This window comes from Kickxella alabastrina (genome assembly GCF_025024165.1).
Source record: "Kickxella alabastrina strain RSA 675 chromosome Unknown BX661scaffold_3, whole genome shotgun sequence".
NCBI lineage: Eukaryota > Fungi > Kickxellomycota > Kickxellomycetes > Kickxellales > Kickxellaceae > Kickxella > Kickxella alabastrina.
The window spans coordinates 637219-662858 of NW_026251474.1; the positions used below are offsets into that span (position 1 = coordinate 637219).

At 47.9% G+C, this 25640-nt stretch overlaps 6 protein-coding genes across 6 annotated transcripts; 3 read left to right on the plus strand and 3 right to left on the minus strand.

Moving 5' to 3' along the window:
• Nucleotides 1-7782: 7782 nt before the first annotated feature.
• BX661DRAFT_222633 (uncharacterized protein) lies at nucleotides 7783-9522 on the plus strand (the record flags this gene model as incomplete). Its single annotated transcript, XM_051538863.1, has 3 exons — nucleotides 7783-8427; nucleotides 8936-9211; nucleotides 9256-9522. Exons 1-3 carry the CDS (start codon nucleotides 7936-7938, stop codon nucleotides 9520-9522), a joined length of 1035 nt encoding a protein of 344 aa, XP_051394211.1. The 5' UTR covers nucleotides 7783-7935.
• Nucleotides 9523-9564: 42 nt separating this feature from the next.
• Nucleotides 9565-10746, minus strand: BX661DRAFT_177619 (P-loop containing nucleoside triphosphate hydrolase protein). Its single transcript, XM_051534683.1, is given in 6 exon segments — nucleotides 9565-9780; nucleotides 9804-10176; nucleotides 10200-10229; nucleotides 10271-10399; nucleotides 10429-10513; nucleotides 10525-10746. 6 exon segments carry the CDS (start codon nucleotides 10647-10649, stop codon nucleotides 9602-9604), a joined length of 921 nt encoding a protein of 306 aa, XP_051394212.1. The 5' UTR covers nucleotides 10650-10746; the 3' UTR covers nucleotides 9565-9601.
• Nucleotides 10747-11589: 843 nt separating this feature from the next.
• On the minus strand, nucleotides 11590-13487 carry BX661DRAFT_177620 (Las1-like-domain-containing protein). The gene is given in 4 exon segments (XM_051534684.1): nucleotides 11590-11815; nucleotides 11851-11883; nucleotides 11901-12101; nucleotides 12198-13487. 4 exon segments carry the CDS (start codon nucleotides 13310-13312, stop codon nucleotides 11752-11754), a joined length of 1413 nt encoding a protein of 470 aa, XP_051394213.1. The 5' UTR covers nucleotides 13313-13487; the 3' UTR covers nucleotides 11590-11751.
• Nucleotides 13488-13587: 100 nt separating this feature from the next.
• On the plus strand, nucleotides 13588-14767 carry BX661DRAFT_222636 (uncharacterized protein). The gene is made up of 7 exons (XM_051538864.1): nucleotides 13588-13847; nucleotides 13897-13941; nucleotides 13986-14046; nucleotides 14099-14188; nucleotides 14310-14409; nucleotides 14466-14644; nucleotides 14683-14767. Exons 1-7 carry the CDS (start codon nucleotides 13678-13680, stop codon nucleotides 14728-14730), a joined length of 693 nt encoding a protein of 230 aa, XP_051394214.1. The 5' UTR covers nucleotides 13588-13677; the 3' UTR covers nucleotides 14731-14767.
• An 83-nt stretch (nucleotides 14768-14850) lies between these two features.
• Nucleotides 14851-17204, minus strand: BX661DRAFT_196331 (ALG6, ALG8 glycosyltransferase family-domain-containing protein; the record flags this gene model as incomplete). The annotated part of the gene is made up of 10 exons (XM_051538043.1): nucleotides 14851-14886; nucleotides 14934-15146; nucleotides 15311-15392; nucleotides 15782-15987; nucleotides 16032-16116; nucleotides 16149-16231; nucleotides 16273-16351; nucleotides 16399-16913; nucleotides 16964-17048; nucleotides 17083-17204. 10 exons carry the CDS (start codon nucleotides 17202-17204, stop codon nucleotides 14851-14853), a joined length of 1506 nt encoding a protein of 501 aa, XP_051394215.1.
• A 2496-nt stretch (nucleotides 17205-19700) lies between these two features.
• Nucleotides 19701-23702, plus strand: BX661DRAFT_177626 (uncharacterized protein). The gene is given in 8 exon segments (XM_051534685.1): nucleotides 19701-20418; nucleotides 20463-20555; nucleotides 20573-21011; nucleotides 21782-21917; nucleotides 21997-22194; nucleotides 22212-22751; nucleotides 22935-23005; nucleotides 23035-23702. 8 exon segments carry the CDS (start codon nucleotides 20005-20007, stop codon nucleotides 23613-23615), a joined length of 2472 nt encoding a protein of 823 aa, XP_051394216.1. The 5' UTR covers nucleotides 19701-20004; the 3' UTR covers nucleotides 23616-23702.
• The last annotated feature ends 1938 nt before the right edge of the window (nucleotides 23703-25640 follow it).

Below are 25640 nucleotides of genomic sequence, written 5' to 3' on the forward strand. Positions count from 1 at the left end.
CAGCGGGGCGTGCTGCAAAAGCTAGTTGAGGCAAATGCACTTTACGCTTATCTGTCGCAATACATTGTACATGCTGACAAAAAGTCTAACAGTGCTGGTCTGAATGCCGCAGTCGATCTTGCAGTGCTGCCACTTGGGGTGGAGTCCATCCAGAAGCTGGCCATAGAACACTTTGTGCAGTGTATACTGTCCATTCCCGGCCTGCCAAGCAAGCTTGGAGCCTATGGCGCGACGAGTATCACGAGGAGTCGAGTCAAATGGAGCATTCTGGCGGATCAGGTGCAATTAGAGATGCAAAAGAGGCAGTCAGCGGCGATCAGAAGCAAGCAGGGAGACAGTGCGTTTGGCAGCGCCCTGTCCACCACCACTGCCAACAATAAGCTAGCGCTGGAGCTGGCTCTGACTGCTATCAACACGATGGGGAACATGGCGGCGTTTGTTCTTCCGCAGCTGTCACGCCAAGGCCAGTCCACAGAACTGGACTCTGCATTCATACAAGCGTGTGCTGCCTGCGCTAGAGCGATACCCAGCTGTAATCTTCTTGACCTATCAAAGTCATCATCAAAATTCAAAACCGCGGGTGGGCGCCTGGTCGTGGCAGCTGACGCTCATGCGCTGAAATGGCTGAGTCAAATGCTGTCAGTTCAGGTTCTCGAGCTGCTGGCACGCGCTAGCTGCGACTCCGGGCCGGGCGAGAGAATTTTACGGACTGCTGCCGCTGCGCAAGAACTGCTGTTGGTTTTTGTTCAAAAATGGGGCGAAACAGCCAGCCGTGCTGTGCTTGACAACTTATTTCAGGCGGTCGATATCCGCACTGTTGGGTGGCGCTCTGTTCTCGACGACCAGGAGTTCCTCAGCGCGTTTACAGGTGATCGCGTTAAGGTGGAAACGATCCAGTCACACGACCTGGTCAGACTGCAACTGCTGTGCGAGCTGCTAAACCGCCAGCTGCAAACGATTGGCGACGATGAGCTGTTTGCTCAGGGCATGTCACTGCCGCTGGCAGATATCAAGGTCATTGCTCGTGTGTGCCGCAACATCGCCTTTGTGCTATACTGGTCGCAGAGTATACCGGCTGATTTGGTTCACCTGCGGGATATAGCGGCGTCACTCACTCAACAACTATTCATCCGCAATTCGCGACGCCCGTTTGTTGAGGAGGGGTTCTGGTTGGTTCTTCCAGCGCTTCTGGACATGTCATCCTTTGCTGACAGGGTTGCTGAAGATCCTATTTTTGCTACTGATAACGACGCTGCTACCGCTGATAGTGACAGCGACATTAGCGGCAGCGATGTGTCGGATGCAGATTCAGACACAGAGCTGCCACCGAGAGGCGCAGTCGTGGCGGAAGATACGCCTGGTGTTGGTACGGGCGCTCTGAGCAGCCACAGATTGAGCTGGCTGGTCAATACGTACTCCGGACTTCGACACAATCAACGGCAGCACATTGACCGGTCAATCATGACACCACGCATTGCCGTTCTGCGCAATATACCGTTTGTTGTACCATTTAACGACCGCGTACGCTTGTTCCACGCTCTCGTAAATCGTGATCGCGAGCGCCTGGGTTTGGGCTCGCTGGGCAATGGGCGGTCGACGCTCACTCACTTTGGGGCACTGCATGTGGCGCGTGTTGAAATCAGACGAGCAAGTGTATTTGAGGATGGATTTCGCAAACTGTATCCAGTGCTCAGCGGCAAGCCGATCAGGGATTTTCCAGCGAGTGGAGGGCTAGAGCGCGACACAGTCGGCGCCAGATCGGTTAGTCACCCCGGCGGATTTGGAAGCACGGACATGGATGTTGACACAACAGGCGATATAGACGGGGGCTCGCAGTCATTTATTTCCTCTGGCGCGAGTCAGCCTAGAGATCTTTGGGAACCGATCGAGCCGATGGGGTCGTCGGGCAACAGCAGATTCCAGCGAAGCGACATATTCAAGCGGCGCATGCAGATCGAGTTTGTCGACCAACATGGGATTCCGGAGGCAGGCATCGATGGTGGCGGAGTTTTCAAGGAGTTTCTGACCAGCCTTGTGCGCGAAGCCTTTGACCCGCGCAAAGGCATGTTCAACGCCACCAAGCATAACAGCTTGTACCCGAATCCCGAGTCTATGCACCATACAGGGACTGAGGAGTGGCTGTTGATGCTAGACATGTTCAAGTTTCTGGGTGCAGTGATTGGCAAGGCATTGTACGAGGGCATTTTGGTAGATGTTCCGTTTGCGCTATTTTTCCTGGGTCGTTGTATGGGGTACCTGCCGACATTCAATGACTTGCCGACGCTTGACGAGGAGCTCTACCGCGGCCTGGTATCGCTGAAGAATTACCCAATCACAGAGAAGGTCACAACTGATGGCGAGGCCGAAGAGGACGAGATTTATCAGGTGTTTGGAATGGACTTTACCGTGACTGTCAGTACCCATGACGGGCACACCCGTGTAGTGCCGCTAGTACCCGGCGGCGACACGATCAAGGTCACAGCCCATAATCGCCTTCTGTATCTCAGCCTAATCGCGCAATTCAAGCTTGTTAGACAAATCGACGCACCGACCAAGGCATTTTTATCAGGGCTTCACTCAATAATTCCCGAAGCATGGCTGAGGCTTCTGTTTGCCACGCCACTGGAACTCTCGCGCCTTCTGTCCGGTGACTCAGAAGCGATCAATATTGAAGATTGGAAGCGGAATACACATTATGAGGGCGCATATCATGCTAAGCGTGGCGAGCACCCGACGATTGTTGCATTTTGGGATGTTGTTGAGAACGAGCTTACCGAGGAGCAGCGGCGCAAGCTGTGCAAATTTGCCACGAGCTGTGAACGCCCACCGTTGCTTGGCTTTGCAGAGCTCAATCCATTGTTCTGTATCAGCAGCAGTTCAAGCGACGAGAATGGTAATCACGACCACCGTCTGCCGAGTGCATCGACCTGCGTCAATCTATTGAAACTTCCGGTTTACAGCAGTCAAGAAACTCTTTGTGACAAGCTGACAACAGCCATCGAGTCGGGAGTGGGTTTTGATCTATCATAAGTATATAGATTGGTCCAAACCATCGCACTGAACTATTGAACTATTGGCTTTTGGCCTTTCTCTACTTTATTCCCTGATAGCCCAAATAATTTCATTTTATCATTAATATGCCTTAGTCTCACCACATATAGCAGTGTATGTCGCGTGATTGGTTGCTTGCTTATTGTTGACCAAGTCAATATTAAAGATATATATTTTTTAGAATTTATGCATGGATTCTTGTGACATAAATGCAAAAATTATAAATTATATATATGTAAAGTATTACTTGAGAGAGATAAAATAGATATATTGTGTGAAATGTAGAAAAAGACAAAAACTAAAGTTAATGATTAAGATTGATTGTCTACCATGCCACATTGCCCATCATGGGCTCTATTGCAGAACCTGGCTACATGCCCCTATAACAAAATTATTCTAGGGACAGCATAATTGGGATTTCTCCAGACTTGGGGCTAATTTCCCAGCAGTGGAAGTGTCCACCAGGGTGTTAGTAAAGTTAAACCTGAGCACTCGATCTGTCATCTAGAGCGTCAATTGTCGCAAAGATAGCTAGTATGCATATCTGTCGTCCTCATTGCTGTCATCTGTGGCCACTTCGGCAGGCTGTCATATTTGTCTTGTCGCGGATTTGGTATTCAAAATTTTTGTTGAGATTAAAGTTCTCATCAACAATCGGCGTTTCTCAGGCGTCAAATATCTCCTCACTTCCTGTTTAATCTATAGCTTACATTGTCCCTTACACCAGTCGTTCTGTTTATCTATGATCTGTTTACAAACACCACTGCTCGTTTTGTGCAATCCCCTTGGAGTTTATTGGCCAGTGTTTGTACCTGTTATCTGTCAGCTTTGCCAGCCGCGCCTCATATCCAAGTCCAGCAGCTTCTTTGTCCTGGTAATGTCCATCCACATGCTTCTTGATTTACTCCAATATGTCACCTTCGGTTCTGGATACATTGGAGCCTGTTAACCATTTCAGCCACAAGCTCTGCGGCTGGGTCCCAAAGATCCTAGTGAAATCTCTCTCTCGTCAGAGTTCCACGCTCCCGTCGTAGGCACATAAATGTGACACCAGAATTGGCCTGGATCACGTGGCAGCGGAGGCACAAAATATATTAATATATTTTATGCGCACAACAATTTAATAATAATGCGCTCTTCAGCTTTTTTCGTAGTTCTCATTAAATAATATATTTAGTATACTAGACCTAATCTTTATTAAGGTCAAGATGGCAGCTATGTTCATTGGAGAGCATCGTTGATTGTCTTCTATTTTACGAGGTGATGAGAGTGTAGGTAGTTGTCCCTGGCGCACTTGGGAACAGCTACAAGATGTCTGTCACTGGCTCCTCAGCCAGATATGGTATTCAAATGGCAGACCACGATGTGACAGACACTTAGGCATGTGAAAAATCACTGATGTGCTTGTCATATATAATATTGGACCCACAGGAGTCAAAATAAGGATTGGAAGCCTTTAGGGCAAAACCTGGGGGAGCAGTGAAAGGCCGACAAATTTTGCCTTATATACGAGGGAAGTATTCGATGAGGCTTGTGCACTTTGACGGGTTCACATGTGGCGTTTGGTAAACCCCGTTTGTAAGTGAGGGTCAAGATAGATGCCATCTTGTGATACAAGGAATTGCGGCTTGTCTCCGGCGATTGATTCATTAATCAATCGCTAGTTAATTCCCTACTTGGATATACGGGAATTTATACGCACACATAGATACTAACGAATATGAACAATGGAGGTTGTTCATCCCTTAACTTTCTTTTAGTTCATTTTTGTTCAAGATATATATTTTTAACATAACACTTGATGTCGGCCAGCAATAACAGAAATGCGTATAGCAGCCATGAGGGCGATCTTGATGCTTGAAAATGAAGATAGTGGCTTGGAATGTGTGTTGGGCACCACAACAATGACTAAACTCAAATGGGTCGGTGAGGTATGTCAACGGGTGTCTAAAATTCTTGACAGATACCTTTTTCTAATCCCTTGTCTAGCGGTGTGGCAAAACATCAAGGTGCTATAAACGTCTGTGTGGCTGAATAATTTGAGTATTGTACACACTGCATAGCGATGGGGAATTCGGCAATGTGAAGGTGTCGGAACATGAAATGCTGTCTTACTTGAAAGTGCCCTAATTGAGACATTAAAAGTATATATACTGTCAAATACATTATTTGTAATAAACAATAAACAATAAAGTAGAACATACAGGAACCCCCGAATGCTTATATAGATGTATATTAGCGTTTCTGTATTTAAGATAAGTCATATGGTGTTGAATAATGCAAGCAAGCATTTTAGACAAAACTCCTACCTATGCACCGTCCGTTACAAGTTTTTAATACCGTCTCTGCGCTGCGCCTAACACATGCCGCGGCAAACTTTGCGGTATGCACAGTCAAAATAGAAAAAGAGGGTGAGTATGTGTATGGATGCGTGCTTTGGTAATCACTCTATGCGCCGGCGTGCATCTGTCTGGTGATATGCGCTGCTGTATAATATAAAAATAAAATAGAATTTCATTTGAACAAAAAAAACAGCGGTGAAACAAATAAGTTGATTAGCTTGCAACTGCAAATGCAAGCGCAAATGCTTTTCATTCCAGACTTTTATTGTCTGGGTGTGGGCAAACAAAACAATCCAAGTTTATTATCCCGCTTTCACAACGGCCATTATAACAATTAAATTACACTATATGCTTTTCACAACTACACTGCTTGCATGACAAGATTTAAGTGTAAATATTTTGTTTACGATAAGTTGTATGATAGAGTTGATTTAAAAGAGAGCTACGAGGTTTATTGGAATATAATAATTAATAATAATTATTATTCGCAATCAATCAAATAATCAGCTGATCCGCCGAATAGCAATGTATGCTTGTATAGGCCTGAGTTTTATAAAGCTCCATGAAAGCGTTCTCTTTTTATCCATGATATTGCGTTTTTTATAGCAACTATTTACTATTTACTATAATGTATTATGCCTTTTTTGCAACTAACGCTGTGTGTATGTGTGTACCCATAATCCTTTTTAATTTACATTTTTGGTATTTGTGATAAGTCCATCTTTCAGTTCCATGTATTGACTGAAGCGGATTTTCTACATTTGTTTTATAAGAAAACTGTATTTTACACCACTACAAGCGACGGACTATTTAGCATGCACAGTCTTGGTAGAGTCAGCGCGTGTACCACTCACGGAATACGTCATAAAGTCAATTGACTAATATACAATCAACGCGAAGCTATGGTTTACGCCTAAAAATGTAATATCTAAGGATGCAATATGCGCGTACTGCTGCTTAATAATTACTTGTTCTCAATTGAATATTCCAGTTTATAATAAGCAATGTACTACAAATTAAATCATGTTCTGGTGCATATAAATTGCCAACAGGTACTGCCACTTTCCATCAGGTATGTTATTTTAATTTATTATTATTCCAGTGGCTCCAAGTTTGCAGTCGATATTGCAGCCAGAAAGTTTGCAATCACTTATAGACCAAATTAAACCATAGCTACATTGCATATGTGGTGCCCAACACACATTCCAAGCCACTATCTTCCTTTTCAAGAATCAAGATCGCCCTCATGTCTGCTATATACATTTCTGTTATTGCTAGACAACACCAAGGAACAAATTATATTAAAACGCTGCCCACACCGCGCTGCCCCTTCCGTAATTCCTCAAGTAATTTTTGATACTTGAATATAATAATTTAGACCCACATTTTTATAGAGCATAACAACATACACCTGTGCAACATACATGTGCAAGCACGATTGAAATGCAAACGCAAATGCAGCCGCATTTATTCTAGCATATTAATTTAATACTTGAACAGCAAGCATCCCAGCAATTAACATTATACTATTAGAAGTTTGAAGCGATATTTAGCCAAAAATGTATAAAAATAATTTTTATAAATAAAGTTTTTTCATTATGAAAAAACATACACGCTAACTTACCGTGATGCAATCTTCCCGGATTGGAGTCGAGCTTTAGCGAGCAAGATGGCCACTACCCTGTTGCGCAGCCTAAGGACATGTAATTAAATGCAGAGATCAAAAAATCACAAAGCAGGTTCCTGTCTGTGTGCCGACTGATCGGACACGGACTAAATCACAGAAAATTAGCTCTGAAGTCAATGTTGACATCCAGATATGCCGCCCCCTTTGGGATGTGTGTGCATGAGTGCACCCACGCAAATATTATAACATTGAGCCATCAGAAATTCGGATTGCTCACAAAAGCACCAGTTCACGCCAACGGAGCGCACAACTGGCATATGCAAAACAGCGGAGATCAAGACAATTATATAGGCCGAGGGCAACCATAGTTGCACTTTTGAATCCTTAGTATTAAAAACCAATAAATTATATACCCCCTTTTAAACCAGTACCCAGTGCTCCTCACACCACAACAACCTAAGTACCTCAGACGTTTTGGCTGCAATTCCAGCCTTTACCAAACATATTTTTGTTAGCCCTTACCTCAGCACTCAGTAGAAAATGAAAAGGAAAGACGACAAGCGCCCAGATGTCAGCACATTATGTGGTGGTCTTTACCAGAGAAATGAACCCAGTTGCTATTTTATTAGTTCCCTGAATCAGCTTCCATTTCCAAGCCATTGTCGTCACTCAATACGATCGTGTGTTTTAATGGTAGATCCTTTCAATAATGTTTACGTTTTTTACACAGAAAGTTATTTATAATAAAATAATTTGGGGTACTTTTTTCTTTGCTCATTTTCTTTGCCCAAATCAGTAATAAAACATATATTACATTCTTTGGATAAATATGGCTTTTCCCTTTTTCTCTTTTCCTTTTTTCTTTATATTCCTGATTTTTGTTTTATTGAGATTCCAAGTAAACACAGCGTAGAAATGTTTGGAGCGTCAATTTTAGATGACGGCGTAGATCAGGTCATTGTGCCGCTAAATCCTAGCTTTCATTACAACTCGTCGGCAATAATTGGAACAAATCAAGATCCACCCGTCCGCGTAACAGTTGTAGTACCGCCCACAGATAGAGACGAGGATGCTAAACAGGAGGACCTGGGATTAACCGAGCTGTTGTTAGCAGCCAACACCAAGCGCGAGGCAATTGCGCTGTTGAAATTGTCGCTGCCAATCGTTCTTTCCAACTTGGCGCAGCTTTTCCTTCTGATACCACTGACAGCAGCCATTGGTAAGCTGGGAACTATCGCTTTGGCTAGCATGAATCTAGTTTCGATATACGCGGGTGTTGGTGGTGTTGCTTTGCTCTCGGGTTTACCCTTTGCGTTAGATAGCCTGTGCAGCCAAGCGTACACTGCGGCCAAGGACAGACGGCTTTTGGGCATATATTTGCAGCGTATACTGGTGGCCACCATGATTGTATCTGCATCATTTACCCCCTGTGGTGGTATTCGCCAGATATATTTAAATCACTTGGTGTGCCATCTGAGTTGCTGAGGTGACAGGCAAAGTGCTGCGACCATACTTTTTTGCACTCGTGCTATTGATCACATACGAGTGTCTCAAGAGCTTTCTGTTTGCGCAGGGTATCAGACGTTTTGCCATAATTGTGCAAATAATAGGCCTACCTGTCGGGTGGCTGTGTATATGGTTTCTGATCTCCAACCCATCGACATCACTTGGAATTCTGGGAGTACCCTGGGTCTTGATTGTTGTTGGAGTGGGTTTAATATGATTGTTTTGGTATTCATCAGTGTGTTCGATGGACACCAATGCTGGGGTGGCTGGTCTCGCGCCGCATTTTCTGGGCTAGGGCCTGTATTCAAACTATCGGCAGCTGGCTCTGCAATTGCGTTTTTTGAATCTGTTTCTCAACACATGGTCGATTTTGGCGCCTTGATTTGGATGCGCCATCCATGGCGCGCAGACTGTGCTGTCAATGATTGCAAACTCCGTGTCGGTAATAGGAATTGGCTTTGCTGTTTCAGCATGCAACCGTGTGGGACATTTGCTTGGCTTGGGCCAGCCAAACAGAACACTACTAACAGTCTACATGACAGTGGCTCTGGCCACTGTGATGTTTGTGGCCATGGGCTTGGCCATCATTGCCTCACGCAGCAAAATTCCGGGGGTATTTACGCCTGACGCAGAGGTTGCCGATATATTATTTGCACATATTCCTTGGGCAGCGGCTTCTGGAGTCGTGACGGAATCAACTTGGCGTTTAACGGCATACTGCGTGGCCAGGGCCGACAAGCAATGGTTGCCCGCATCCGGGCTCTGTCAGTTGTATGCATAGGATTCCCACTGGGCGCATTTTCCATGTACGTGCTAAAATGGAGGCTCGCGGGGCTTTGGTTTGGACATCTCATCAGCTTGATAGTTGCCTTGCTTGCGCAGGTGTATGTTGTTGCTACCACAAACTGGGCCCAAGAGAGCGAGAACTGCCAGGGCCGCGTATCTAACGCCATGCTTGAAAATGAAGCACATATTGGCAGGGCCAGCGACTTGTAAACTCCAAAGGTTAGGCCACCTTATCGCTTATAGAAACTTGATTTGTTTATTTGTAAATAACAAAGGTACTATCGGCACCCTACTTGTGGACAATCTCGATGACATCGTCGTCGCTTAGTTCGTGCAGCATATTCACGCGCTGTGGGTTGTGTTTGGCTGACTTGCCCCACACCAGCGCATATTTGAAGTTGTCCAGCAACGACTTGTGGATCGACCGGCAGGCGTCCTCAATGGTCGCTCCCTGCTGAGAATCAGGCCCTCGCTGAAATCGGGGTACTCACTGTGGCGCTTTGTATACACCCTGAGGAAGCTCAGGTACTCCCAGATCTTCTGCTTCAGCGTATCCATGTTTAGGTCCTGCTCGACGCTGACGACGACAGTGTGGTCCTCGCGCGCGATCTTGTCAATTTCCTCAATGGTGATGGCATCGATCTTGTTGTAGACGTACAAGCAGGGCAGGTAGATGCGGTTGGCGACCACGGCATCGATAAAATCGTCGATTGTAACGTCCTCGCGCACCAGAATCTCTGCGTTGAAAATGCGGTACTGGTGCAGGAGGTTGTAGACAAACTTTTCGTTGAGCTCTGACTGCTTGCATGTCGCGTTATAGCTGATCCCGCCGCCGGTCTTGATCTTGAGGTAAATGTTGGGCACCTTTTTGTTCACCGGATGCCCACAGCTTCAAGCTCCTTTTCGAGCAATGGTCTCTGCAGGTGCGATTTAGTCGCATCGAGCATCATCACAATACGTCAGCCGTCCGCGCGGTCGACACGACCTGCTTTCCGCGGCCAATACCCTGCGATGCACCTTCAATGATTCCGGGCAAATCAAGCAACTGGATGACGGCGCCGTTATACTCCCACCGCCCGGGGGTTGCCTGAGCGTGGTAAAGTCAATGCTGCTGACCGCCGCCTCTGTATCCGTCATTGTCGAAAGCAGGGTCGACTTTCCGACTGAGGGGAAGCCAATTAGCGCCACTCGCGCGTCCCCGCTGCGCTTGACGTCAAACCTTCGCCCTTGGGTCCGCTACTCTTGACCTCTATAAGCTCTGCGCGCAGCCGAGCTAGCTTTCCCTTCAGCAGACCAAGGTGGTACTCGGTCGCCTTGTTCTTCTGCGTGCGGCTCATCTCCCGCTCAATTTCAGCATTTTCTCAAGGATGCCCATTTTCAATCGTTCGAATTTTGAAGTTTATTGTAAATTTTATAAATAAGTTTATGGAGGCGGTCTTGTAATGTGAACACCCCACTTTCGAGTTTAATAAATGAGAGTGGATTAAAGTTGGGTGGTTTTTTTTTCGAGGACAGCAACTGACAGAGCTAATCCCAGATCACCTGGATGTGATTAGCAGATCACGAGCGACTTTGTGGCAAGTTCAGCCAGTGGTCGTATTTCCGATGATGCACATGCTGACAAGTCTGAATGTTGGCTTCTTCCTGACACTTTTACATTAATATATTGAATTCACCCGAAACAATCTGACTTCCAATAATTTATGCCTTGGCTGCCGAACCATGGAATAGTGTTCAGGTAGACATATGATTTGTCACATGCTACAATATTATATATATTTGTTTAGGACAGGCCAGTGAAACCTCGATAAACTGTTGGCAAAACTCAACACGCTTTGATTTTAGACCATCAGTGAGAGAATAAGGAACCAATCTTTAACAAACCATTCTATATCCCAGATCACGACGCAAGGCCTTTTGCATTGTTGTCACCGAACATTTGTACTTGTCAGTTAGCCTCTGAGATTTTGCGCGATTTCGAGTTTTGGACAGCCACTTCGAGGTTCATACTCAATATCCATGGATCGCGACTAAACCTGTTAACCCACTTTTTAACAGTTGCCAAAGAAGGAGCGCATTTGCCGTAATGCCGTTGTAAAATTTGGTGAATATCCAGTGGCTTCTTCCCCTCTATATAAAAAATCTAATCTTAACTTAAAAATCTAAAAATGACTGCTTAAAAACAATTCAAAAATTGAATATTAAGATATAAATCAAAATTTCAAAGTTGTGTAGAAGAAAGAGAGACAAGTTGGGAATGCGTGCGCAGGTGGAAAATGATGGTATGTTCTAGCTTACATTAATAAAAATTGAAATAGTTGGAAATAAATAAAACTAACTTCACATGGGACAAGAAAAAACGGGCACTTTCTGTTTCACCGATACTTGATTTGATTTTTTCATTGTTTTTCTGCAAGCCATTTTTGGATCGAACTGGGCTCATGCTGGAACGATCTGCATCGGAATGTCGTCGACCCATGTGGGCCAATCCAGCGGTGGGATGCTGTTGTCGGCAGGGTGCCAATAGCGCATGCAGACCACGAAGACTGAGGTACATAGCTCCAACGAGAGCTATTTCCACACCAAACTGAGCAGCAGCAGCACCAGCGGTAGCGGCAGTCACATCAACAGCACCATCGCTGACAGAATATTGACATGGCAGCCCATTGACAGGGTCCACGTCCATCGATGAGTCTGCTTCCAATTTGTCATTCTGTCGTTGGCGGCGGTAAGTGAAAAGTGTGCCTTCAGCCGCTGCTCCATCAACGCCTCTTCTTCCCTCATGCCAACTTCAGACAAAATCACAGGCTCTTTGACCCACTATTGCTCTTGGCCTTTTCGTCAATGTTTGCTAGCGCTTGAAGGGCCTTGCCTATGTAATCCACAAAGGGTTTGAGGTCCTGCTTGAGCGCGGGGTCAATGTCCGAAACGACCTTGAGGACGGACCGCGAGTAGTATCCGGGGTTGCGCAGGCATGTTTCGAGCAGATCATCAATGACAAAAGCGACCGCGCATCGGAGTTGCTGGGCGCATAGTAGACTTCAAGGATCCACCGGATCCAAGCAATCAACGTGGCTGCGTGGTTGCGGGTAATGCTGCTATCGCCAAGCTCAAAAATACCCAGCTCGGAAGAGTCCGGGGTCAGCAAGGATACCATACCGTTTAAAAGCTCTTCGACAAAAAGTGACTCGCCCCAGCACTCCGCAAACCACTGCAACAACTCCTTCCACTGCGCCTCAAGTGCCGACGGTAGTTTGCAGTCAGGGAAAGATGATTGCATTTTTTTGTTCTCGGGAACCAAGAACCCGGGCTCGAGCAGTACGGGGACAAGGTAGTGGCGAACAGCGTCAGAATGCAGGTTCCCAACAAGCTGTGTAAGCTCATCTGTGGCCGCTTCCAGGGCTTTCTGCCCAGCGACGACCAGTTTTTTGTTCACCTTGCGGCCCTCGCTCTTCGACGGCACGTTGCCTTGAGCAGCAACATACTTTGAAATAGCCTCGCGAATATGCAATTGCGTGTCGGTCGGCAGCGAGCGCGTCTGCTTGTTCCAGTAGTAGTCCTTCAGCCAATACAGCGCCTGGTCGCAGGCCGATTGCAGTACAACCAGACTGGGAAGCTGTTCGTGGGTTCCCGCATGACGCAGCTCGACAAACCACGCAGGCATGCCAATTCGACCCGCCAAGGAGACAATAGACTGGGCGTATGTGCCCTTTTGTTCGAGATCCACGATGGTGTTGACAAAGCGGATCAGCGCCATGGTGTAGAGGTGTCGAAGCTGATTGATTGTCAAGCCCTGGCGTTGCTCTTGGCCAGCAATGGTCATTTCTACCAGATTGGCGGTGGCGTCAATTGCCACGGGAACGCGAGCACGGGCGCGCCACGCCTTGACTATTGCTACACCACACTTGCGCTCTGATGTGTCGGTCGAGTAGAGACATTCAGCTACGCTCATATATTCCTCTGTGCTCGTCCACGGGACGATCTTTGGTATCTTTGACATTTGCTGAGAGGGTGTGTGGTGACGTTCTGCCGAAGGGGTGATGTAAAATAAGGGTAAATGAGAAAGCTAAAAGTTTGGACTTCCGTAAGAGAGAGAAACAAAAAATAGTGAAAATGGCACCAGTCAACACTAGAATCAAGCTTGTTTTGTGTTGACTGGGCCAAGCAAGCATATTTTTCTTAATCGCAAAAAAGGTATGGATCAAATGATTGGATTAGATATTTCGAGCTCAAGAATCAAACAGGAGTGCGAAAAAAAGACAAACAAAAGGATGACACAAAAGGAAGCTTGAAGCAACGGGGCTCTATTTTCTCGTTCAATTTGGTTCTACCCATTTTCAATTCAAATAAATAGAATAAACTTAAATGTCGCAGTCAGAAAACAACAGCAGCAAGCGCCAGACGGCATCATCCTCAGCAAGGTCCTCAAAGCGCGCACGCACAACATCTGCCGATCACACGCCGGATTGTCAAGACAAACACTGTAAGGGGTGTGCCAGCGGAGAGATCCTCCTCTCCTCCGACATCACCTCTCTGTCGCCGAAGAAATATCTCTCTTGCCGAGCAAGAGGAAGCTGATGGCAGCGACCGACCCATTGTCAGTGAGCTATACGAGACAGCAGTGAAGAAGTTTGCGACCAAAAGACGCTCTCGCACGCATGGGCGCTGCTCAGGTTGGGCGAGTACGTCGATTACGAGGAGTACGCCACAATGGCTGTGGCTATGGCCAAGGGTGTCATGGCAAGGGCGTGCAGGAGGAGGCCAATGCTGTGATGATTGGCGGGAGGGCCCGGGTGTGGGCGTATGCTTGAAACAGGATAACTGGCGCGATCCAGAGGAGGACGAGATAGATGAGGATCAGGAGCAAAAAGCCATTGTCAATAAGAAGGAGCTTGAGCAGGATTGGGCGAAATTTCCCGGGCTCTAAATATGGTCCAGAGCAGCAACAGTGACAAGGCCAACTTTATTGCAAGCACACTGGCCTTCTTCTCGACCAGGTACCAACGCATTCGCTGATTAACGCCCTGCGGTTGGTGATCATGGACAGTGCACTGTCCATGATCACCACGCACATTGACTGGGATTCCAGCGATAGTGGTCTGCGCACGGCGGGCTGCCGGATCGCCATCTGGTGGGCGATTGCAAGGTCAGAGAGCCGCCCGATGCCGAGGACGTTGGCGAGCAGATTGAGAGCAGGCTGGCTGCTGTCTTGAAATACCTAGAGTCGCAGAACACGGATTGCACATGTTGCAAGCTGCGCGCGCAGCTGCTTATTGTGCTGAGCGGCGTTGTCAGCGACGAGGACAGGGCCATGGGCGCGTTTGACTCTGCAGTGGAAGCCTTCAGCAGGCACACACGCTTGATCCCGAGGACCAAGACATAGTCAGCCAGCTGGAGGACCTGGGCGCTGAAATGTAAAGACATAATAGAAAACATCGGCACTGTTCCATGTAAATAATTAATCTTGCATGTCAGATAAGAGGAATATGAAAAAGGTGTATAATGTGAGAAGATCAAAAAAGAAGTATCGTAAACTGTCTAGTAGCCAAGGCCGATGAGATGGTCGGCAATGTTCTGGATGACAGCTCTGGCTCTCCGGCCTGAGTGCCGTTGTCCGGGACGCAAGCGATGATGATGGCGTGGGTGGTCTTTGCACACATAACGCAGTCAAAGTTGTTGGGGTTGGGGTTGGGGTTCTCCTCGGACGGGGACTTGTACTTTGCGAAAATGAAGCTCTTGTCGGTCTGGTTGGTCATGAACTTTGTGCCGCCAATGTAGGTGCCGCTCATGCGTAGATTGGTCGGGTCCTGGAAACCACCACTGATCTTCTCAAACTCGCCCTCAACAAGCTAAATGAAACAAAGTAGTTAAAATTATTTATAATAAAAACCAAATTAGAGTTAGAGTTAGAGTTAGAGTTAGATTAGCAAATTTGACAGGGAAAAACATGTTATTCTTTGCAATTCAATTGTGTGTCTATCAATAAATAATCACTTACGTTCAGGCCCTCGCTCTTGGCCCAGAGACCGCCGTCGTGACCGTAAATGGCGGCCATCGCGATCTTGCCGCTGCCGACGAGGCTGGGAGTAGGAGTCCCAGGTGGTGTATAGAGTCTGCCGTGCTCGACATGGATATTATGTATCAAAAAGAGGTGGGAAAGAATGAAAGAAAAATGATTGCAATTCAGCAGAGATGAGAAGGAAAGTGAAGCATAATAAAGCAGAACTGAGAAATACAAAAGTGACTGAGCGCGGAGATAGACAAAGCCAAAACATTGTCAGGCAAGGCAATTTAATTGCAGGGTGTCAATTGTGGATTAGGGTTGAGAGTGAAAAATAACTGCATTTTGTTGTGATTTTTTTGTTTGTTTGATTTGTTTGGATAACATGGCCAGGATGTATCAACACAGGTACTCGAAAATCAGGCCAGCCCACGAGTACATCAGGCCGAGAGCTGTGTATGTGGATACCATGGCCAGCGGTAGGAAGGCAGGCGCACAAACAGCGAAGCAGGCGTGATCTCGGTCAGCACGAACAGCGGAACGTGGCCAACAATGTATGCCCGCTCCAGAGCCGACAGGCACTGCCAGGCAGAGGTGCCGCTGCCCGTGGACTTGAGCAAAACCAACGCGCATAAAACCCAGATCAGCAGCACAGTGGCCTTGATGGGCAGCTCCTGGGCACCAAAAAAAGCGGCAGCAAGCTGTAGTAGCCGCTCACTGCAGCCACCGCAAACATACGCAGGGCGCGGCGAGTCGGCCCAGCTACCAAAAGCAGGCCGAGCGGCACCAAATCAGCAGCACGGCTTTCTCATGCACGTGCCAGCCAAACAGGAACGATGCGTAGGCGCACAGCACCACCGCCTGCACAAAGCGCACGGGCGAGCAAGGCCGCAGCATAAGCAATGCAATTGCCGGCAGCTGTGCGGCCAGCGTCGCAACAAACGTGGCTAGTGGGGAACAGCGGGCAGCACAGCAAAGGCAGAGTCTCCAATCAGGCCGCGTGTGGCGGCAGCGGCAGCGCTAGCGGCATAGTGGTGCCTCGAAGGCGCGCAATCACGATCAGCACGCGATCAGCCAGGCTGTACAGCGCCCAGGCGTTGGGAGCCCAGTACGCGTGGCACAGTCCGCGCTTGAACGGGAACAGCCGCGCAAGCAGCTGCGGCGCCTGGCCCAGCGCCACAAACGGACCCAGTGCCACGCCAAACACCAGCACGACAGCCACGGCCAGCGCCATCAGCCGCGCAGCCGATGCACCGACATCCAGCCGCCAGCGTGGCCTGTACACTGCGCAGTAGTGTCGCAGCAAGTACACAAAGTACGCCGGCGCAATGTACATGAAAATATGCTTAAAGCACAAGAGCACGGCAAACACGACGCCAGAGAGCAGGTCGCGACCCTCCATCGCCAGCGTCAGCGACAGCACCAGCAGCCCCAACAAGAAGCCGTTATACTGGAAGTGCACGTGGTCGACGAACACCAGCCCAGGGCTCAAAAACCCAAGCACTGCCGCTGTGCGTGCCGATACCGAGCCCCCCGCCAGCCTCACTGCGCGCCACAGCGCCCATAGCAGGACCAGCTCTGAGCCAATGACTGTCAGCCTCTGGAACATCACGCACGATGGTGCCGCGTACCCAGATTGTTGATGTCCACAATGCGCGCGTCCCACAGCCGCGCCGCCTGCGACAGGGCCCATTCAAACCACGCGAAAAACGGCGGATAGTCCAGAGTCCATTCGCTGCGCGCCTCGTAGTACCACAGCCGCATGGCACGAGTGCGTCAGCGCCAGCCAGTTGCGATGCACCTCAAAGTCTGTCGAGTGGTATGCCGGCATCAGCAGCAGCTTGACCCCGAGGCCGACGCCGACCAGCAGCAGGTCATTGGCGCTCAGCATCCGAAATGTTTATTTTGTTTGCCGTCGTGCGAATTGAGAGCGTTGCTTGGAATGAAGAACGTTTTTATTTACAAATTCAAGTGCGGAATGAGGGGCCAGTGACAAACATCGCGTGTGCACAAATTCGGCCCTGTCCCGCCCTGCCTTGCCCTTCATCTGCAAGCAAACAATAGCCTAAGCCAAAGCCAAAGCCAAGAGACGAAAATGACTGAAATATGGCCGATCCTGCCTTCCTAATCTGGATTCACAAATATCTTATTTTTACCAGATTTTTCTGCATGGCATTGGCCAAATCTCTGGCGGTGGTGCTTGACGAAACAGGGCAGCGCAGAGCAAGGCCAATAAAACAAAAGAGCTAAGCAGCGTAGCTTTTGAAGCAATGCACCAGACCGCTGCACCTCTCTTTCCCCCCATGGAGAAATTATAAATCTTGCAAGTCAAGCGCCTTGAAATTAAGCGGATAGTTGGATGTGGAACTACAACAAAAAAGAGCAGCAATCTAAAATCCTCTTCAACTTTACTGACTTTCTATTCCTTTCAAGGCGGCAGCGACCGCCCGCCCAGGCCACATTTAGCAACCTGTTTTATCTCGAATTTTTTTCTACTAAAGCACTCAGAAGCACTACAAGGTTGAATGTTTTGTTATATCTGCACTTTTACAGCTGCCAACTGCGTTCTTCATCCTCTCTTTTATGTGTCATATTTTTAGCTATTAATTTCCGACAAACACATTTTTGCGCATTCACTCGCTCTTTATTTCCCCCTTCTCATATTACTCCAATTTATTTTGCGTCGCTCATCTGCACCAGGGCCCTCGAGACGCAAACATCAGCGCTACCACCCATAGCTTCATTGTTAAACCCTCAAACACGTGGATCTAATAATTCCCCAATTAGGTGAACTGCAAACAAAGGTACAAAATGGAATCAAGTTATTTGTTACCATTACTACTGCCGTATGAATTACTGCAACCGCCACCGCCACCGCCTTTTCTCGCACTGCCATCCACTCCCTGACTTGAGACGTGCGGCAACAATTGCCATCCTCATTTCCTGTGATTGGGAGCACCAAATTTTTATTTCTTCGATCACATTTTTGATAACGTGCCTTTGCGGAATTGCATTTATGAATTAATTAATTGTGGGCCTTAGGCGTGGCTCCCTTGATTAAACGAGAATTGAGAAGCAGCAATTTGCATGCTGCGCGCAATTCCCATGACGGCGGTTTTTGTCCACATGGGATTACTATTACTATTCACTATTTTACATACGCTTAAGTTGCTCACAAGTTGTGCATGATATAACAGCTATTCCGTCTGTTTATGTGTGCAATTTGAATGTGTGGCACGTTACCCACTGCTCAATATGCCTTCTGACGCGGCCAGGTTCAGGTGATGCCGCCAAATTTTCAAGCCAAATTTGGCTGGTGGCGCTATGCTTGTGTGTGCAGTCTATAAGCAATTCAGCTTTTTAACCTAGAAGCCGACTAACGCCCAGTAGTAGATTGGCACGGCAACACACACACAATGCCGAAATAGTCTTTGCAAGTGTATCCCTTTTCAATAATTTTTTTTGCAATGGGCACAGGGCAATATTAAAAGTGAGTTGCTGCCTTTATGGAGCCATGGCTGGGCCCTCTATATTTTTCTAGTATTAAATTCTCATATTTTTTATTTTCCGTTGCAGAAAATATTGCTTTTTATTTAACACCGTGTCGGGCAAACCATGCTTGATATGTCTTACATTGGGCCAGTGTAATTTTCAGCTTTTTATCCTCCACATTCTATTTTTATTTTTCAGCAGGCTGTATAACATTTAATCTTTGGTCTTTAATTTTCTGAGGACGCTGCTGCTTATTATTTCTGTTCAAATTTTTGTTTTTTAGTTGCTGACTGGCTGCTTGTCACATCATACATTGACAGCTGCCTAACATGGGCGTTTAATCCAGCCTCGTATATTTTCCACGCTGTTTCAATACTTCGGTATATTATTTCCCAAGCGTCCATTTATTACTTTATTTTGCAGATAAAAAACACAGCAAAGATTCGCGTATTTACACACACAATCGCGCATAGCGTCGTTACATAACTGTTTTCGTGAGGCTAGCATAATATATCCAGTCCAACGCACATTCACGCATCAGATATCAGACTTTACAATAACCGCTTACTCCCCCCTCTCTCTTCATTGTCAGACTTGAGATTCTCATCTCTTTTTCTTTTATTGCCATCTCACCCTTTTTGACTTTCTCACTTTTTTCTTTGCTCAATAATTACTGTCCCCGCACAGGATATTACTCTCTTTTTGTTTTGGTCTAACAAACAATATTTTTTACCTCGATTATTTTATCATTATTATTCATTTGCGCGACATCTAGACATAGCCAAGCGACAAACGGGCCAAATAAAAAAGCAAACACGGACACAGACACACGCAAGTCCTGGCTTTCCTATTTTTCTAATACCTCTGGTCATTTATATTATCTTTTTATTCTTTTTCTTTCTCTTTCTCTTTCTCTTTCTCTTTCTCTTTCCTTTCATCTTTTTCTGTTTATTTTTATTTTTCCAGCAATTTTTGGTCCCCGCTTATTTTAAACCAATTTGACTACTCAAGCTTGAGCCCGGTTTCATATTATTCGGACCGTTGTCGCACACACCACGCGCTTACTGCTAAAGAAAATAATAACGAGCGCACCCTGCAATTTAGCTCTTGACAAAAGGGAAAGCTCATTACTAGCGCACACTATACTTTTTTTTTAGTTTCGTGAGCTCGAAATTTTCCTCTTTTCTGTTTCTCCTTCTATGGCCTCCAACAGCGACAGAAACAGCGGAGGCGCCATGCACGACAGCGGCTATGGCCAACAGCAATTTCGCCGGACCACGGGAAAGGTAGCTGCGAATGGTGGCGCATATCAGTCTCAACAGCATCCCCAACAGCAGCAGCAACAACCACCAATGTACTACGCGCCGATGCAGGCAACATACGCTAACCAGCAGCAGTACCAGGCGCCGTATCCCCTTGGTGTTGTATCAGCTCAGCAGTATGGTCAGTTGAACTCTGCTATTCCTGCTCCTCATGATTTCAAGCTTCAGAACCCCGCGCTCGCTGCTCATCTGCAATATGCCAACCAGCGGCCACAGCAGCAGATGATGATGGGGGCGCCCGTAGCGGGATACGCTCAGCGACCAATGGCCCCGTCAGTATATTACACCATGGTACAGCCACCAATATGCAAAATATGCGACCGATCAATGGTCAGCCCTACGCACCGCAGCAGCAGCGTAATGGCGCCGGCCCCGGTGGATACACCGACGACTCAAGTGATTCTCTGATCTTTACTCCCAGCATAGGCGTGACCAGCATAAGCAGAGAGAACAGAGCAGCAAAACCAATCCTCGTCAACAGATTCGGCTGTCACAACAACTGTACACCAACACCCCCTCCGACAGCACTGAAGCGGCCAACGCGACTGTATCTGCATCCATGCTGGCCGACGACTTTGAGCGAATGGGGATGGGAAGCAGACCCACTACAGCCGGCGGCGCCGGCACGAACGGTCACTCTGGCGCTAACAAAATGCTAAGCAACGCACAGAGACAGGCCATTCCTGTGCCGCGGAGGCGAGAGCAGGATCTCGAGGATGAGTACGACAATGACGACGGCAGCGCGGGCGGCGACATCGATGCATCGTTGTTCCCATCGAACCCCAGTCAGATGGCACACATGGGGCGCTCGGAAAAGTACGGCTCGGCTGCGCCGGCGGCAAACAACGCCAGGACTAACACATCATCATCACAGATGTCACTAGGTAAGACATCAACCACTCCCACATTTACTCCCACATCTACTCCTATATCCACAACCGACCATGCCACCCCTATACATTCTACAAATGCTCGCGAACGCAAGGAATTTGTTCCTCTGTTGATGCAACACCCTCACTTTACAAAAAGCACCTCACACACACAAAACACTGCCATCCCGCAGCCTGCGAAGCAGAGCAACAGGCGGCGGCGCACCACAATATCACTTCTGCATGCACCCAGTGCCAAGCAGCCCGGCGATGTAATGTCGCCACTGCCTGCGCTTACCAAGAGCAAATCTCTCTACAAATCACACCACCCTAAGAATAATGATAATGATGCGGATGGCTCCGAGGACACGTTACCCGCGCTGCCGCCCGTGTTCTCGAGCCTCAGCCTGCTGGGGCGGCGGCGGCATCGGAGACTACTGCGGGCGGAATCGTGCATGCCCAGCCCGACGACAGACGGCGCTGACAGCAACAGCCCGCAGACACGATCGCGGTTCTTGCGAAGACGCCATCTGTCGAATGCAAGCACGTACAGCTTGCGTTCAAGCTGCGGCAACCTTCTTCCCCGCAGCGGGTCCACATCGCCTCAAGCGATGGCACTCTCCGCAGTTCATTCGCTAACACCGCTAACACCGCATTGGAGCAGATGCAAAAATAAATTCACCCGCACCCCTGTTGTTACTAACACACGACCACAATCGTTACCACCACAACCACTCAAACACGCACACCAACACTTGATGCCACTGAAAATCCCAAACTTGTAGCCTCAACCCAACTCTTGTCTCGGGCCCTACTGCGGCAACACCATGCGGCACCCGCATCGCGCAACGCGTCGCCGCACAACTCGATGATCCCGGCAGAAATTGCGGGTTTGCAGCGCGGATTCGGAACGCAGTCCTCGTCAACCACGGAAGCAACTCACCGCGCCCAACGGCCGGCCTTACATGCGAGAAGACGGCTTTGATTTATCGTCCAACAGATTGGATTCCAGCGCGCGGCCAGTGCAGCAGCTGCAGCAGCAAGGACAGCAGCAATTCCAGCACCCGCCGCATTCGGGATTCCACACCGATCCGCGCGACCGCAACATGGTTCCGAGGAACGGCCCGCCCTTTGGCCAAGCACACCCTGGCCAGCCAGGGCTTGGCCCAATACAGGGCCCAGGCCAGGCCCGGGGATGGTGATTGGAATGAATAGCCCTTACAACAGCAGCAACAGCAACACTGCAATTGCCTCCAACTACAGCCGCTCTGGAAGTGGCGAGGCGGCGGCTTGCCCGAGCCAGGAATGTTCCCCGGCAGGAATGCAACCATGGAATGGCAGCAACAAGTCGCTCCCTGGAGCTGTTGGACCCAGTCAGCTTGCCGGTCGCAACGCGCCAGACAGCGGCTCTAACAGCACCATGGGCGCTGCGCCGATGACGGCAGCGCCCTCTGCGCGTAACGCACCGATGAGCTCACCGGCGCAGGCTCCGCCACCGACTGTATCAAGTCTTGAGGCGTATCGCGTCAGCATCAAGCGCTCTAGTGACCCAGCAGCGCAGCTCGAGTTTGCAAAGTATGTGCTGGAGCACGCGCGCGGCTTGGCTGACCAGGAGCAAACGGCCGAGCTGCAGCAGAAACGCTACTCCACACTGACGGCCGAGGGACTCAAGTGGATCAAAAAGCTGGCCGGAAGTGGCATCACTGTGCACCGCTCGAACATTGCGGCCGAAGCCCAGTTCTTCCTTGGCACCATGTATCGCAGGGCATCTACGGCGTGAAGCGCGACGATGCGCGTGCGTTCTCATACTACAGCAGGCTTCCAAGGCGCAGCATGCAGAGGCCAACTACCGTACGGCGGTGTGCTATGAATTGGCGTTGGCACGCGCCGCGACCCCACCCGTGCCCTGCAGTTTTACCGGAAGGCTGCCGCGCAGAGCAACGTACCGGCGATGTACAAGCTGGGTGTCATTCTGATCAAGGGCCTTCTGGGAGTCTCCGCAGCGCCGCGTGAGGGAATAACTGGTTGAAGCGCGGAGCCGACAATGCCACGCCCGAATGCCCACACTCGCTGCATGAGCTGGCGCTGTGCCATGAGGCCAGCGATATCCCGGGTATTATCCCCGACGAAGCATACGCGGTCGAGCTGTACACCAACGCCGCCAAGCTGGGCTACGTGCCGTCGCAGGTGCGTCTCGGCCAGGCGTACGAGTACGGCACGCTGGGCTGCGAAGTTATACCACGCAAGTCAATTGGCTGGTACACGCGCGCCGCAGAGAAGGGCGACCCTGATGCTGAGCTAGCGCTGTCCGGCTGGTATTTGACCGGTGCCGAGCCTTTCCTGCCGCAAAACGACGTCGAGGCCTACTTGTGGGCGCGCCGCGCTGCCGATCGCCGCCTGGCAAAGGCCGAGTACGCCGTCGGGTACTACTACGAGTGCGGTATTGGCGTTGCGCGCCCCGATGTGGAGGAAGCGCAGAAGTGGTACAATAGGGCAGCGCTACAGGAAAATCGCCGCGCCATTGCGCGCCTCAAGGAGCTCAAGCTGATGGGCATAAACAACGCCCCGATGAACTCTGCGCAGCGTCCGCGCCGCGGCAAGGGCGGAACAATGTTCTGAGGCCCAACCTGTTGCCAATGGTAGCTATTTTATTTTTTCAGACACGCTGTGTCTAAACTTTTTTAATGTGAACTGCTTATATTTATAGCCATGCACCCGTTGCATCCGACCAACGTGTTGAAATTGACTGAGAAGCGTGCTTGAGTCTGCAATTGAGCGACTTGCAGATAGCGGATCGCGTTCTAACGAGAACGGCGTTTAGCACTGGTAGACAGACGAGCAGACCAAAAAAACGTGCAATCTTGTTTTAAATGCATTTGCATGCCTGCCTACTTGCTGTACCCTGCGCAATGGTGCGCACAATTGCGTTGAGGCTAGCGTGTGTGTGCAAGCAAGAAAATCTGAAATGAGAAACCAATATGCCAGTATCGTCATACTGCATGCAAGAACACATTTGCAAAGCTGGGAGGACACAATGTCCGTGCTTATTTGTCTGCAGTTTTTGTTTATTTCTTCAGTATGTGTAAGTTGCAGATAATAATTTGTAGAAATTTACAAATACATGTCCGAATGTATACCACTCGTAAATGCAATGCATTACGCCGCATTTGTTGTGGACATTGACGCTATTCGGGCATATAATTGTGAATGGAGATATCTATAGGATGGCTTTGAAACATTCCGAGTTCGAGAGTAATATTACTATAGTGACAATGTTGGGATAAAATCAAAATAAATGACATACTACATTGCTGTCGTTAAATTATTTCTCTCACCCACTCGCTTTCTATTTACCTTTAGTTTAGCGAGTTGCAGTGCATTTGTTTTACGAAATTACAACTAGTACAAGGTAGTAAATCATATGGGCAATGTATACTTTGTCAAAAGCAAATAAATAAACCATAGTGTAAATTGCCTGTGGGTGACCCCCCCCCCACCCTCTTCCAGTTTCCCATTTGAACTGGCATTGTTCTCATTTAATCGGCTTGTACATTCGGGCGGAGATTGAATAGTAGTCCCCGTTTTTTAATCTGCGCACTTCCGCTTTGGATCTTTTGTTATCGGCAAATGATTTCTCTGCGCTCCTTCGATATCCGTTGCTGAAATTGGCAGTTTTTGTACGGGAAAAAAGAATTGTTTGTTATTTGGTTGTACGGCTATCTGAAAGAATACATGAAAATGTGAACAATCTACAATAGGCGTGTGTCACATAAATAGAGGTGTGAAAATACAGCCAAAATCGCAGATTTTACATGCATTATCTTGTCCTTTCTATTGTATTCGCTTGTTTTTAGCAAGCATGCGGAAAATGGTGTTTAGTCTGCCCTCATGATATCACATGTTTTAAATTATTTAATTTTGCATTCCATGCCTTTCTCTTCCCCTTTGTTTGCAATCTGCAAGTTTCTCTTTGTTTGGAAATGCCGATTGGATCTAATCCATTCCAGAAAAATAAATGTGAAGAAACAACTAAAAAATAGTTGTTCTCGGAATCTTTAAAGACCTATGCATTGTTTTCCACAACTATTTGTTCTGAAAATCGGTTTTATTTTTTGTATTTTTGACCAATAGACAAGTGCATTGATGACGTGAGAAATAAATTGAAAACTATTTGCGTCTGTGTACACAAATCCTCGCCACTCAGTATTTGTTCATGTGACCTTTCTCTATTTCTGCCTTTCTCGCCCACACTCACACATTTACACGAATCTTTGTGTTGTGTGAAAAAACTAGTATCTGTGCGTCTGTCATATTGTGTTATACATTGCCGTTGTGCAGTTGTTGCTGCTGTTCAATGCATATTATATTACAGATTCCCACTTTTAAAATGTTTTCTTTTGTCATGCATAGCTGACCTTTTTGTCCCGTATATACTGCTCATACTGTAATGCTCTTATGCAATCAGTACTTTTTTATAATATTCTAAATCACATCTTCAAGCTAAAATTATAAATGATAAAAATCATGGAAATGTCTCGTGGCATAATGTTTACACTTGAAAATCTTCGATTTGCTTTGTCTGGAGCTACCGTTTGTTGCGCTTGTGATTGCAATTTCTCATTTAATTTTTAAAACCGTTCTTCA

Bases quoted from the DNA above. Each gene is read 5' to 3' on its own strand.
- BX661DRAFT_177619 (XM_051534683.1), bottom strand. From the start codon at position 10,649: ATGAGCCGCACGCAGAAGAACAAGGCGACCGAGTACCACCTTGGTCTG. The intron at 10,400-10,428 runs GTCAGCAGCATT...TACCACGCTCAG, and splicing joins TGACGGATACAGAGGCGGCG to GCAACCCCCGGGCGGTGGGA. The intron at 10,230-10,270 runs GTATTGTGATGA...TCGCACCTGCAG, and splicing joins CGACCGCGCGGACGGCTGAC to AGACCATTGCTCGAAAAGGA.
- BX661DRAFT_177620 (XM_051534684.1), bottom strand. From the start codon at position 13,312: ATGTCAAAGATACCAAAGATCGTCCCGTGGACGAGCACAGAGGAATAT. The intron at 12,102-12,197 runs GTGGATTACATA...TTTTGTCTGAAG, and splicing joins AGCAGGACCTCAAACCCTTT to TTGGCATGAGGGAAGAAGAG. The intron at 11,816-11,850 runs GTCTGCATGCGC...TGCCGACAACAG, and splicing joins TATGTACCTCAGTCTTCGTG to CATCCCACCGCTGGATTGGC.
- BX661DRAFT_222636 (XM_051538864.1), top strand. From the start codon at position 13,678: ATGTCGCAGTCAGAAAACAACAGCAGCAAGCGCCAGACGGCATCATCC. The intron at 13,848-13,896 runs GTCGCCGAAGAA...AGCTGATGGCAG, and splicing joins TCCTCCGACATCACCTCTCT to CGACCGACCCATTGTCAGTG. The intron at 14,410-14,465 runs GTCTGCGCACGG...GCAAGGTCAGAG, and splicing joins CTGGGATTCCAGCGATAGTG to AGCCGCCCGATGCCGAGGAC.
- BX661DRAFT_177626 (XM_051534685.1), top strand. From the start codon at position 20,005: ATGGCCTCCAACAGCGACAGAAACAGCGGAGGCGCCATGCACGACAGC. The intron at 21,918-21,996 runs GTCAACCACGGA...ATCGTCCAACAG, and splicing joins GGATTCGGAACGCAGTCCTC to ATTGGATTCCAGCGCGCGGC. The intron at 23,006-23,034 runs GTGAGGGAATAA...TGAAGCGCGGAG, and splicing joins GGGAGTCTCCGCAGCGCCGC to CCGACAATGCCACGCCCGAA.